At 39.6% G+C, this 14,674-nt stretch overlaps 1 protein-coding gene across 1 annotated transcript; it reads left to right on the forward strand.

Annotated features, from left to right (window-relative positions):
- Positions 1-13,367: 13,367 nt before the first annotated feature.
- Positions 13,368-14,350, forward strand: LOC127079400 (uncharacterized mitochondrial protein AtMg00810-like). The gene is made up of 2 exons (XM_051019780.1): positions 13,368-14,042; positions 14,150-14,350. The coding sequence occupies exons 1-2, from the start codon at positions 13,368-13,370 to the stop codon at positions 14,348-14,350; spliced, it is 876 nt and encodes a 291-aa protein (XP_050875737.1).
- The last annotated feature ends 324 nt before the right edge of the window (positions 14,351-14,674 follow it).

Consider the following 14,674-nt stretch of genomic DNA (forward strand, 5'->3'; position numbering starts at 1 on the left):
GCTTGTTACTGATTATGAAAAACCTGGACCGGATGAAGGATCCGAACTGGGATCCCGATGGACTATGGTTTTTGATGGATCTTCTAATGCGTTGGGCAATGGCGTTGGGGTTGTAATTATTTCTCCCGGGGGTTACCATACACCTTTCACTGCTAGACTATGTTTCCATTGTACCAATAATATGGCTGAGTATGAAGCATGTATTTTGGGACTCAAGGCTGCCATAGACCGGCGAATCAAGTTTTTGAGTGTGTACGGAGACTCAGCATTAGTAATCAGTCAGATCAAAGGAGAATGGGACACTAAACATCCGAATCTCATCCCTTATCGAGAGCGGGTGATGACATTAATCCTATACTTTGAAGAGATTACATTTGAACATATTCCACGGGAAGAGAATCAGTTGGCAGACGCATTAGCCACCATGTCATCTATGTTCAGAGTCAGATGGGACAATGAAGCTCCTAGGATCACTATTGAACGATTAGATGAACCAGCACACTGTTATGAACTTAACACTGAGAGGGTACAGGAGAAACCTTGGTTCCACGACGTAAAAAGATATTTAGAAGCTCAGGAATACCCTGAAGGGGCATCCATCAATGACAAAAAATTCCTGAGGAAGTTCTCCGCTAAATTCTTTCTGAGTAATGAAGTGTTATACAAACGTAATCATGATTCGACTCTGCTTCGCTGTGTGGATAGAAAGGAAGCAGAAAGGATTATGGAAGACATGCATGACGGTATTTTTGGGACTCATTCTAGTGGACATACAATGGCCAAGAAGATTCTGAGATCAGGGTATTATTGGTCTACCATGGAAGTTGATTGCCACCATCACTCTAGAACCTGCCACAAGTGTCAGATCTATGCGGATAAAGTACATGTACCTCCTGCTCCATTGAACGTGTTGACAGCACCTTGGCCCTTTGCAATGTGGGGCATCGATATGATTGGAGAGATTAAACCTACGGCTTCTAATGGACATCGCTTCATTCTCGTCGCTATTGATTACTTTACAAAGTGGGTAGAGGAAGCCTCATTTGCTTCTGTCACCAAGAATGTGGTGGCACGGTTCATCAAGAATAGTCTTATTTGTCGGTATGGCATCCCTGAAAGAATTATCACTGACAATGGTACTAACTTGAACAACAAGATGGTTACTGAACTCTGCACGCAGTTCAAAATTAAACACCATAACTCTTCCCCGTACCGGCCAAAGATGAATGGCGCCGTAGAGGCTGCTAATAAGAATATCAAGAAGATCATACAAAAGATGACAATAACGTACAAAGACTGGCATGAGATGTTACCGTTTGCTCTCCATGGTTATCGCACTTCAGTACACACTTCGACAGGGGCAACTCCATTCTCTTTGGTCTACGGAATGGAAGCCGTTTTACCAGTGGAAGTTCAGATTCCCTCTCTAAGGATCATGAAAGAGGCGGGTTTAGGCGAGGATGAATGGATTCAGACTCGGCTCGATCAGATAAATTTGATTGACGAGAAGAGACTTGCGGCTGTTTGTCATGGGCAGATATATCAGAAGCGCATGACCCAGGCATTTAACAAAAGAGTCAAGAAACAGGTGTATCGAATTGGCGACTTGGTGATAAAGCGTATCGTTCTACCACAAGGTGATTCCAGAGGCAAATGGACTCCCACATACGAAGGGCCATTTGTGGTTAAGAAAGTATTCTCCGGTGGAGCCATGATACTTGCTACAATGGACGGCGAAGATTTCCCGCATCCTGTGAACGCGGACATAGTTAAAAGATACTACGCATAAAAGAGACCCGCTAGGTCGACGTACCTAGGCAAAAGTAAGGGCATCCCGACGAACCAAAAGGGTTCGGGCAAAAATTAGGGATAAATACATAAAGACGTACACCCGGCAAGTCGAAAACCTGAAAAGGCGGTTTGGGCAAAAAAGGGTATCCTGGTGGACTGAAAACCTGAAAAGGCGGTCCAGGCAAAAATTAGGGATTAAAGCGTATGACTATGTCCCGTTCGCTGTCAGCTTCAACCAAGTTCAAGGGACTGAACAAGCCAATCACTTCCATCCGACAGCAAGGGATGAGATGCTTGAAGACATAATGACAGTAGTGGAATTAAAATCAGTAGGACTTTTTCTGCATAGCTTTCTCTTTGTTTTCCTGACAATGTCCTCTTACTAGGATGTCTGTCTCCTTGTACACAAATTACCTGTTTGTAGGCCCTCTCTCGAAATCAATACAAAAAAGAGATGCTTTTGTTTTCACTTTTTCTGTTTTGTTTGCATAAACGTCCATTGATTTAATTTGAATTGATTTATGCATTTGAATATGATCAATGTTTACAAAAATACATGCCTAAAATAGAAATAGCAATTACTACGAGACTTCAGGACCAAGGAGAAGGTCTAACCACGTTTTCCAATGAGTCCGTCGCTAACTCTGTTCCCCAACAAGAACCAGCTATTTCCCAGAAGAGGTTGGCATCACTAGACGAATTGGTCATCTCTTCTATCCCCAGCCAGGCTCTGTCAAATGTTTCTACCATCAGACAGAAGTCAAATGCCCCAGTTGAGACAAGGAAATCAATACAAATATCTCCGACCAGAAGACTAGATTTATTTCCCCAGTAGAATTCCCTGGAAGAATGTTCAGACGCATAGTGCATTCATTACATCATTTCATACCTGCATACAATGCTCACATTTACTTCATTCCGCATCATATACTTTACGTCATTTCATAGCATGTATATGCATACCATGTTCGCAAGCATAAAGCATCTCATGCATCATGACATTGCATGAAACTAACTTTATTTTTCAGGCTAATTATCCTCCTGATCACATTCAAGATTCGAATACAGCTCTCGGATATAATCCATCTGACAAACGTTCTGACATCCTCCCAATGGTGGCGTCTCTAAGCCCACCCCAGATATTCACTGCAAATACAACAAATATTATCAGATACAGCCTAACGTACGGTTCATTCTGATTCAGCCCAACATATGACTCCTTCAACTCAGATACGATCTAACGTACGATCCATTCTGACGTTCAGCAACTCCAATACGGTCTAACGTACGACCCATTTGGACCTTCAGCTCAGATACGATCTAACGTACGATCCATTCTGACTTTCAGTAACTCCAATACGGTCTAACGTACGATCCATTTGGACCTTCAAATCCTCAGATGCTGCCTAGCGTACGGTACATTCCGGGGTGTAGTCTAGCGTACGACTACTTTCTCCTTCAGATACAGCCTAACGTACGGTTCATTCTGCAACTTCAATACGGTCTAACGTACGACCCATTTGGACTTTCAACTCAGATACGATCTAACGTACGATCCATTCTGACTTTCAGCAACTCCAATACGGTCTAACGTACGATCCATTTGGACCTTCAAATCCTCAGATGCTGCCTAGCGTACGGTACATTCCGGGGTGTAGTCTAGCGTACGACTACTTTCTCCTTCAGATACAGCCTAACGTACGGTTCATTCTGATTCAGCCCGACATATGACTCCTTCAACTCAGATACGATCTAACGTACGATCCATTCTGACTGCCAGCAACTCCAATACGGTCTAACGTACGATCCATTTGGACCTTCAAATCCTCATATGCTGCCTAGCGTACGGTACATTCCGGGGTGTAGTCTAGCGTACGACTACTTTCTCCTTCAGATACAGCCTAACGTACGGCTCATTCTGCAACTCCAATACGGTCTAACGTACAACCCATTTGGACTTTCAACTCAGATACGATCTAACGTACGATCCATTCTGACTTTCAGCAACTCCAATGCGGTCTAACGTACGATCCATTTGGACCTTCAAATCCTCAGATGCTGCCTAGCGTGCGGTACATTCCGGGGTGTAGTCTAGCGTACGACTACTTTCTCCTTCAGATACAGCCTAACGTACGGCTCATTCTGCAACTCCAATACGGTCTAACGTACGACCCATTTGGACTTTCGACTCAAATGCGATCTAGCGTACGATCCATCCTGATTCCACCTTTGTCAGATACAGCCTAACGTACGGCTCATTCTGCAACTCAGATACGATCTAGCGAACGATCCATTCTGATCCTTCATCCCCAGCAAAGTCATCCGCCTGATGAACGGCTCATTCTGCAACTCAGATACGATCTAGCGTACGATCCATTCTGATCCCTTATCCCTAGCAGTATATAACACACTCTGATTCCCCAGCAAAGTTGACAGCATAATGGATGACTCACTATACGGTCTAGCGTATGACCCAGTATGACACCCATGTCTCCAGATATCGTCTAACGTACGACACAATCTGAAGCTCCCATCATCAAACTTCCTGGATGGCATCTTTAAGCCCATCTCCATCAAGACTAATTGACAAGCGCAAATTTTCGGGGCATTCTAGTGTTCAATAATCTTCCACCTCCAGACCACGAATGGTGCACATACCATTCTACTCTCCCGGTTCAAGAATATTGAACAGGGGCAGCTGTCATACCCCAAAATTTGCCCGTTGATATTACAAGGCATCTTTCAAGGCACTCCGACTTATTCTGCAAGGCACTGATCTTAAAGGAACAAAAGCCCAGCTCACAACAGACCCAATCCAGAAGAGGCCCAAACTAGCTTGCTCGCTAGGCGAGCAACTCCTTCGCCTAGCGAAGCTTGCGATTACCAGAATGGTTGGGCTTCATTCTGAGCCCATTAGGTCATAAACTGCATGCTCGCTAGGCGAGCAAATCCTTCGCCTAGCGAACCTTCGCTACAGGCTCGCCTAGCGAAGCTTGCGAATATTATAATTTTCGGGCTTCAGTCTGAGCCCATTAGGTCACCACTACCACTATAAATACCAGCTCTTCAGCCACGAAAATGGACGGACACAAACGGAGAGACCAAGACGGAGAGACACAAACGGAGAGACCAAGACGGACAGAGAAGGACGGAAACCCTGGCGCAGAAACCCTGCTAACCCAGAGAATTCAGAGTAAGGAAACCCTGAAGACAGCTCATCCGCACCGAAGCTACCGCCGCCTAACTCAATCCGGCATCCAGAGTGATCAGTCCCTTTCAACATCGCAATCCAACATCGCAATTGCACACAGGTTTGCGTATCACCACTGTTTTACGCTTCCAATCGATATTCTTTACATACATGATGCATTACGATTAAGGTTTTGATATGTAATTTGATTTCACATGTGAATCTAAGTATGTCTGAGTATCCTGAATGTTTGTCCATGCTATTCATGCAACTATATGCCATAAAGTTCAAAGTTCCGGAGATAGTGCCGTTGCCAAATTCAAAACCCGTAGACGCTCGCTAGCACATCGCTAAGCGAGCCCGTAGCGAGTCCTCGCTAAGCCTTCGCTAGGCGAGACCGGGGCGAACGTACCAGTAGCTGTTTTTTGTGTTTGTCTTATGTTTGTCTTGTTATAATCATGCATTACTTGGCTTTATGACTGCTGTGTCCATTTTGTAGTGCAATTTTCTATTGCACTTTATCTTGGTATTCTCACCCGTGTGTTTGAATTGTGCAAAGCTCGCATACTTCCGAAGAAACGGTCGGCTAGGTATTCCACTTTATTTGTGGGATACCCTCATGGAGACGTATTCCTAATTGACAAATTAATTTTAATGTGGATAGTCATTCCTAATTGATTAATTAATTTTAATGTGGATAGTCATCCTTATTGCCTTATTAATTTTAATGTGGATGTTCATCCTAATGGATTATAATATGGAAATTCATCTTAATTACCTAACTAATTAAAACATTACCTTCGAATATGTGATCTTGGACCTCTCTTTGTTGTCTTACGGTATTACGGTAATACGGTCATGTCCCGCGAACGTGGGGATACCCTTAGCAAAGACCCTTCGGTTAAATCATCATAAAATAAATCATGGTCCCTCGGATGTTGCCTTCGAAAATACGATTTTGTCCCTCGATGACCCTTCGGTGTAGCCTACGGTTAAATGATGATCGTCCCTTCGAATGCTAAGGTATCCTTACAACTGTTGCCTTCAATGACCTATCGATGACCCTACGATGACCCTTTTACATCCAAAAGATAAAACTACTTACTTCTCAATAGTAAGGACAGTTTTACCCTCATAAGGATAGGAAACGTTCATAACGACCTTAGGAAGGTATAACTCTCAATTACTGGATCATAACCTAAAACATTTTCCACCCCTCACGCTTTGCAAATTCTAGAAAATCACCACTTGGTATACATTCATACTAGAATCATTACCAAGTTACATTTTTCTAAACCGTTTTCAAAATGAAACGAGATAAATACTTTGTATACATTCATACGAGAATCATTACAAAGTTAAACTCTCTTTTCGAAACCTTTTTTAAAAAAAACAATTCACGAACACTTTTCAGACAAAAATATAAGTGATCCAGCAATTAAGAGCCCATGGATAACCATGGATACAAAGGGTGCTAATACCTTCCCTTTGTATAATGTACCTCCCGAACCCAAAATCTATTGAGGTCTTTCCTGTTCTTTTCCACCTTTCCTTATTGGATAAAAGAAAAGTCGGTGGCGACTCTTGCTATCCGCGACATTGCGATAAAAAGCAAAACACCCCAAGTCAGTTCACCGTATGACAAATAGTAATGCCTAACCACAAATACTTGTGTGACATTTCCAAATCCAAAGGAGTCTCCACTGAGCGGATGGATCTCAAGCCAACTTGTTAAGGACTACTCCACACAAGTCGAACATGACTATACCATCCTCCTATCTTAATTGCACTCAAGTTCGGGTTAGAACTTATCTCACCACTCAGAGATCACCAAGCACAACAAGCAGATTATATCACACATATATATACAAACATCACATATATACAAATATATTCATACAAAAATTAGGCTAAACCCACTGGAGACTACTCCCTAGCAGAGTCGCCACTTACTTTCTATGGCGGGAAATTCATGATCATCAAGCTATTGACAAGCTAGAGATCAATTAACAAGAGTCGCCACCGCGCTTTTATTGTTTCCAAGGGAAAAAGAAAAAAGTACAGACAAAACCCAAATAGTAAAAAGTTTTCAAATAAAAACTAATAAAAGTCAGAGATTACAGGTAAGGGGGTTGGTTACACAAAGGGGAGGTGTTAGCACCCAAAGTGTCCTAGGTACTCCTAGGGAGCCCTTTTTGTGTGCATATGTATTTTGTACAAAGTGATGTTTACAAACAAATAGAATGGGGGGATGAGAAAAGAATTCATTAATTATATTTTTGTGTTTGACAAGACCTTCGGTCTTGTGCCTACGTACCAACATAAAAATGAGGGACCAAAACCTCGTAGTTCGTGATATAAACTTCAAAATGAGTGTGTTGATTTTAACAAAATTTAAGTTTGAAAGGCACAAAGGCCTGAAAATGATTTGAATGGGTTAGTTCTTTTTGGCTTTTTTGAAAGTTTAAGTCAGGTATAGTTAAGTCTATTTACAAGTTTGATTTAAGAAAATAAGTTTGAAAAGGCAATGGCATAAGGCCAAAGTTTCTATCTTTTTGACAGTGGTAAAAGTTTAGAATAAAAGTAGTTCACACAAAGAAGGTTTTGAAAATGGAGGGAGAGATTTTGAAATTAAAGAAATGGGGAGAAGATGAAGAGACTATCATATGCACAAAATTTTAAAGTTTAAAGTTGAAAAGATCTAACCAAATGGGTAGCAATCCAATAGACAAATATGTCAATAGAAACCCATAATTCCCTTGGACTTTTTTAGAATCAAGCAACACACAAATTCACAATTATATCACTCTTGAAGAGCAAAGGCATCAAATAAAGATGGCCTCATCTAAGCTTATCCACTTCATGATCTTCTTCAAAATAGCCCATGTAACAGATGAATTCCACTAGTCACAGGTTCAAAATAATAGCTTAACAATGATCAATGTTGCAGATGAACTGGAGAGATCTTGAATGATGTATCAGATGAATTTCAAATTGCAAGCACTTGGTTCTTCAACAAATTGACATTGGCCAAGTCCATTAGCTTAGGAAGGTTGCCTAGATTCTAAGTCCATTTGCTCAAGATCAAACCAACGGTCCACTCAAAAGTTTTTTAGGGTTCTTGTTTTTATTATGTACATTAAATGGTCAAAGACCATACAAACAAACAAAACAACCCAAACAAAATATATCACACAATATGGTCCAAATGGACAAAGTGAAAATTGCATTAACATAAACAATTAGAATGATATGTACAATGGCAAATGAAATAGAGTTCTAAAAAGTAAATTGCATTAAAATAAAAACTTGAAATTAAAAGTCAATAGTTAGTAAGTTAGAGGTTAGTTTTGTTTTGCTTTTCATTTCAAGACATTCTTTGGAGAACACTCAACCCACTTACCACAAGCATGGATCCTTGAACCAAAACATCTTCCAAAGGAAGGAAAGAAGGCCAAGTTTCCACACAATACCATGGAAGAGGAGAGACTTACAATCTCACTAACTAGAATGCTTATGCCTTTTATGTCACAAATTTAGCGCTATGTTAAGCAATCGTAATTGGACTTATGTAGAAGTCACAACTATTTGAGGTCGGGCAATAGACTTTTGGTGTTAATGCATGTTGGATACATAGTATTATGAACTATGCTCATGAAACATACCACACACAAAAATATACAATAGGTGTGGCCTAATCTCATCCATACTCATGTCAATTTTTTAATCAACTAGCATTAGGACTTTGAGATGTCATTGGCCAAATGAATATGAATGGATGAAGAAGGGGAATTAGATGAAGAGAGAAAGGGATGAATGAGATCACAAATTGGTCAAAGGAGGACTTTTACCAAATTAATATCATTCATTCATTTTGGGAGATGGAATGTACATTCCATCAATCCCCTAAATCCAATGATATTAATTTGAGAAAGTTAAATCAACCTTGACTAAGGCCCAACAACAAACAATCAAACTCAAACAAGTCAATACAAATGGTCAACACAATTAAAATGGCATTTATTCAATTAAAAATAATAAAATAATGCATTAAATTCAAATATGTTTTGTCCAAATCCTAAAATCTCATCAAAATACCAAAGAAATGGTCATGAGATTTATCATAGGTCAAACAATGTCAAAAGACCTTGGAGAAAAAAATTCATAATTTTTGGACACTTAAAAATATTTTTAAACAATTAGAAACAAATACAAAATCAATTAATTCATGAAAAATATTAATAATGATCCAAAAAATAATTTTAATTCAGAATGTGAAAGAGAAAAATATTTGAAATTTTTTGGTGAAAGTCCCATATTTTTTGGATCAATATTGAATTTAATATGAATTATTGAAGAAAATGCAATTAAAACAAAAATCAGAAAATTCTAAAATACGTGGACCATCAGATCTCCCTCATTAATTAAGGTGGTAGATCTGATGATCCAAAATGCGCGTTCCATATGTGTCCAAGTCAACCGCGTGGCATAGATGGTAATTCAAAGCAACACTCAAGATTAAATCATGGATGATGGATCATATGGTTCAAAAGTGAGACACCTCATCGCCGGAGCCAGAGCTCCGGTCATCTTCCCCGGTGAGCTCCACCGGACTGGTCAAGATGAACTATTACCAAAATAAAAAACAGGGACATGATCTTAAAGAAAAAACATCACTGAGCTCGAATCTGACCTCCAATTCCTCAAATTTCAAATATATTAAGAGATATGTGGAATTGAAAAATGAGGTTCATGATCTGAGTTGCTTCGATTTGACCTCAAAGCAACTCAATCTTCTTGCCTACATTGGTAGGACTTCAGACAACTCAAGAATCAATGGAATTGAGCAATAAATTGAGAGAATCGAAGAGTTTAAATTTTTTACAAATTACCTTCAATTGAGGTCTGAACTTGATGGATCTCGATCTGAATTGCACTTGGACTCACTCTAATTGCTTGCAGGAGAGGAATGAAAAGGTTTAGAAGCAATGGATTCCTGGAGAATTGAATTCCAAAACAGTGGAGATTGAAGCTCAAATTCAAATGAATTTATCAGGTTTATCCTATGAGAGTGAAGGGTTTTCAATGGGGGATCAAAGCTGGCGCAATGTGTGTGTTAATTCTGAGCAAATGCAGCTCAATTTATAGAGGAATCCATGTGATATTTGCACACTCTCTTCACTTTCCAAAAATTGCAAAATGATGATGGAATGGTGCATGGGCGCGCATAGGCCCATGGAATGATAGCTGAAAGTCCAAATTTGAAGTTCAAATGTGTTGAAGTTAGCTTAGATTGCAAGGCACGTGTGCATTGTTGCTTGAAGATGGATCCATGCCAAATGATATCAGCCTGTTTAAGCCATGCGCAACCTTTGCATTTCTCATCCAAAATGAATGAATTTGAGCTCTTTGGAAAGGTGAGATCAAGAGGAACAAGTTTGATGTTCAACACTTTTTCATTTGGAGCTTGGAACTTGGATAAATTTGAGGTGGAAGTTTGGAAAAATTTGACATATCAAAAAATTTCTAAGTGTCAAGCCATATGTCTCAATATTCCACCTTGCTTAACTTTTTATAGGAGCTTCAAATGAGAAACATGTCTTCATAAAAGTTGTATCTATCTCAAATACCTTCAAAATAGTCACCAATTTAATGTCATTTAGATTTGAAATGATAGAGTTATGCATTTTTGAAGTTTGGAAAAATCACTTGATCAATGGTATAGGTCAAAAGGGACCTATAATGTAGCCTCATATCACATGCTCAAAAAAGTTGAATTGGATCCCACTCCAAACATCAAAGTTGAAGTAGACACATTGAATTTGATTGTTCAACTTGGAAATATTTCATCTCATAAAAATTGAGCAAGTTATGGCCTTGGGAAGTTGACTTTAAAATTAGGGTTTAGACAAAATGACCTATAATGTTTCAACATAGAAAATGATTTTCCAAGCAAAACTAGCTCTAGGTCTAAACATGAAATTTGTTTGGAATGTCATTTAGAGTAGGTTTTATCTTGGAATAATTTTCATATGATGAAAATTGTAGGAGATAGGGTCTAGAGAGACCCAGTTTTGATCAGATGAATTCATCTGGCCAACCACCATCAACCAACTTGCTAATTTCCAATTCTCTTAACTTTATTGGCTCATGGTAGATCATATATGCATAAGATGATGAAATTTGAAGTGTCCCTTGAGAAATTTGATCAATTGGTGAGATAGCTTATTGGAGAAGTTACTCAAGATACCTAGTCAAACTAGGGTTTCCAAGGCAAATCACCCTCAAACTCTTGAAGAAAACTTGATCAATATAACATGTAGAGATCATTGGGACTCATATATGATGTTCATAACCATTCTTGAATCAGTTCTTGGTTGTTCTCTTTGTTCATGAGGGTCTTAAACCCTAGATGTGATCTTGATGAATCAAATGAGATCATGCCCTACCTACAAAAAGAGTTAGACAAATGCAAAAGACATATTTTGGTATTTTGGTTAGTGAAATGATAAAATACAAGTATGATATAATCACAAAGTGCTTGCTGATCTCTCCCAAAACAAACCCAATGAAAGAGGGGTAAGGAGGATGCCAAGACATGATCCCAATGCTAATGCTTATGATGAAATTGCATGAGGGATCTTAGGGTCAAAATTGGGGTCTTACACCTTCGCAAAAATAAGTTCATATATTGTGAACCTTTTAATTCTTCTGTCGTTTGTGACTATTGTGTTTTAGGCAAACAGGTTAAATTGCCATTTTTTTATTCTCAAACTACGACTTTGATGCCTTTTAACATTTTACATAGTGATTTATGGACGTCTCCAATTTTAAGTTCTGTTGGTCATAAATATTATGTCTTATTCTTAGATGATTTTACAAACTTCTTGTGGACTTTTCCTATTAGCAGAAAATCTCATGTGTTTGAAACGTTCAAGTCACTTACTCAACTCATTCAAACTCAATTTTTACAAAAAGTCAAAACATTTCAATGTGACAATGGCGGTGAATATAATAATGAGCTTTTCCAAAAATATTGCACTGATCATGGTCCATTTTTTTTGTTTCTCTTGTCCCTGCACATCCTCACAAAATGGGAAAGTGGAACGCAAAATAAGAACCATTAATAATATGATACAAACTATGCTAGCTCATTCTTCGGTTCCCCCCTCGTTTTGGCATCATGCTCTCCACATGGCAACTTACTTGTTAAATAGTATTCCCTGTAAAACACTTCATAACTAGTCACCAACACAACTCTTGTATCATCGTGATCCCACCTACATACATCTCAGAGTCTTTGGTTGTTTATGTTATCCATTATTTTCGTCATCTACCATTCATAAGTTACAACCCCGCTATACTCCGTGTGTCTTCTTGGGTTAACCGCCGAATCATAAAGGTTACAAGTGTTTTGATTTTTCTAATAGAAAATTAATAATTTCGAGGCATGTTATCTTTGATGAAACTTAATTTCCCTTCACCAAGATACATTCCCCTTCACCTCACTCTTATCAATTCCTAGATGATGACCTTCACCCCTACCTTATAGATCAGTGGCAAAATTAAATTTCACCACCTGTTGCACATCAACACCCACAATCCCGATTGACCAACCACCACCCTCAATAAACCAACAATCATCATCTCCCACCTCTTCGATCAATACACCCATTACGATAAACTCTCCATCACCACCACCAATTCAACCGTATCCACTTCCACCTGTAAGAACCATCACCACCTGAAGCATGAAAGGCATTGTCAAACCCCGCACGATATTTAACTTATCAATCTCTCACTCTAACCACACCATCTCTCCCATACCTAAAAACCCCAAACTAGCCTTATCAGGCCCAGATTGGAAATCCACAATGCAGTCTGAATTTGATGCTCTTATTCGAAATAAGACGTGGGATTAGTTCCTCGTCCTTGTGATGATAATCTTATTCGATGTATATGGATTTTTAGGCATAAGAAAAATTTTGATGGCTCATTTGAGTGTTATAAGGCTCGTCTTGCATGTGATGGCAGGTCACAGGTTGCAGGTGTGGATTGTGATGAGACTTTTAGCCTCATGGTGAAACCTGCTACCATTCGAATAGTGCTTACCATTGCTCTCTCCAAATCCTGGCCCATTCATCAACTGGATGTCCAAAATTTCTTTTTACATGGTGATCTTCATGAGACTATTTACATATATCAGCCATTGGGTTTTCGCGACCTCCGTCATCCAGATTATGTATGTCGGTTGAAGAAGTCATTATATGGTCTCAAGTAAGCGCCTAGGGCATGGTACCAACATTTTGCTGACTATGTCGCCACCATTGATTTTTTCCATAACACATCAGGCCACTCCCTATTCATATATCGACAAGGTTTAGACATGGCCTACATTCTGCTGTATGTAGACGACATCATCCTCATCACCTCCACCGAGGTCCTCCGCCAATCAATTATGTCACTCTTAGCATCTGAGTTTGCAATGAAGGATTTAGGCTCTCTAAGTTACTTTTTGGGTATTGTAGTATCTCGTCATCCTGATGGCATATTTCTCAGTCAAAGCACTTATGCTTCGGAGATCATTGAACGTGTTGGCATGGCGTCCTATAAACCATCAGTCACTCCTGTTGACACCAAGCAGAAACTTAATACCTCCTCCGACACTTCTTATGAGGATCCCTCCTTGTATCGGAGTCTTGCAGAGGCCCTACAGTATCTCACCTTCACTCGACTTGATATATCATATGATGTTCAACAAGTTTGTCTTCACATGCATGCCCCTCGCACAGAACACATGCTTGCTCTTAAGCGCATTTTACGTTATGTACAAGGCACCTTGCATGTTAGACTACACTTATCCCCATCTCCCATTATAAAGCTTATCTCCTACACTGACGCTTATTGGGGTGGATGTCCTGACACCAAACGTTTTACATCTGGTTACTGTGTTTTTCTAGGTGACAACCTTATTTCTTGGTCTTCCAAAAGGCAGCCAACTCTCTCCCATTCCAGTGCTGAAGCCAAATATAGGGGGTTGCCAATGTTGTCTCTGAATCGTGTTGGATTTACAATCTTCTCCTGGAACTCCATTTTCCTATTCCTCATGCCACTTTGGTGTATTGTGACAATGTCAGTTCCATCTATCTTTCTGGGAATCCTGTGCAGCATCAGCACATTAAGCATATTGAGATGGACATTCATTTTGTTCGGGAAAAGGTACTTCGTGGTCAGGCTCGCGTCCTTCATGTTCCCTTAAGACACCAGATCGCAGACATCTTCACCAAAGGACTTTCTCGCATTCTCTTTGAGGATTTTCGGACCAATCTAAGCATCTTTGAACCTCCCGCTTCGACTGCGGGGGTGTGATAGAATAAAATATTTTGTTATAATTAGTCATAATTATGTTGTATCATAATTAGATAGTCATATGAGAAGGACACAATTTCCATTATCTTACATGGTATCAATCCTAACTGATCCCTCTCTCGAAAAAAAATGAAAATAAAAATAGAAAAAGCAAACGCAAAAACGCGTTTCTTCTTCTCTCTCATTACAGTCCGCCGCAGCATGCTTCTTCTCCCTCCTTGAAGTTTGTCGCCACAACAGGACTACCATCCTCTGTATCGCCGCCGTCGAACATGAGAACCACCTTATTCTCTTTCCTTCCACCTCTGTTCGTGTCACCGCCGT

This window comes from Lathyrus oleraceus, chromosome 5 (assembly GCF_024323335.1).
Source record: "Lathyrus oleraceus cultivar Zhongwan6 chromosome 5, CAAS_Psat_ZW6_1.0, whole genome shotgun sequence".
Classification (NCBI taxonomy): domain Eukaryota; kingdom Viridiplantae; phylum Streptophyta; class Magnoliopsida; order Fabales; family Fabaceae; genus Lathyrus; species Lathyrus oleraceus.

Excerpts from the sequence above, each read along its gene's own strand:
- LOC127079400 (XM_051019780.1), top strand. The coding sequence starts at position 13,368 with ATGGCCTACATTCTGCTGTATGTAGACGACATCATCCTCATCACCTCC. Across the intron at positions 14,043-14,149 it reads CAATGTTGTCTCTGAATCGT|CATCAGCACATTAAGCATAT; the intron begins GTTGGATTTACA and ends AATCCTGTGCAG.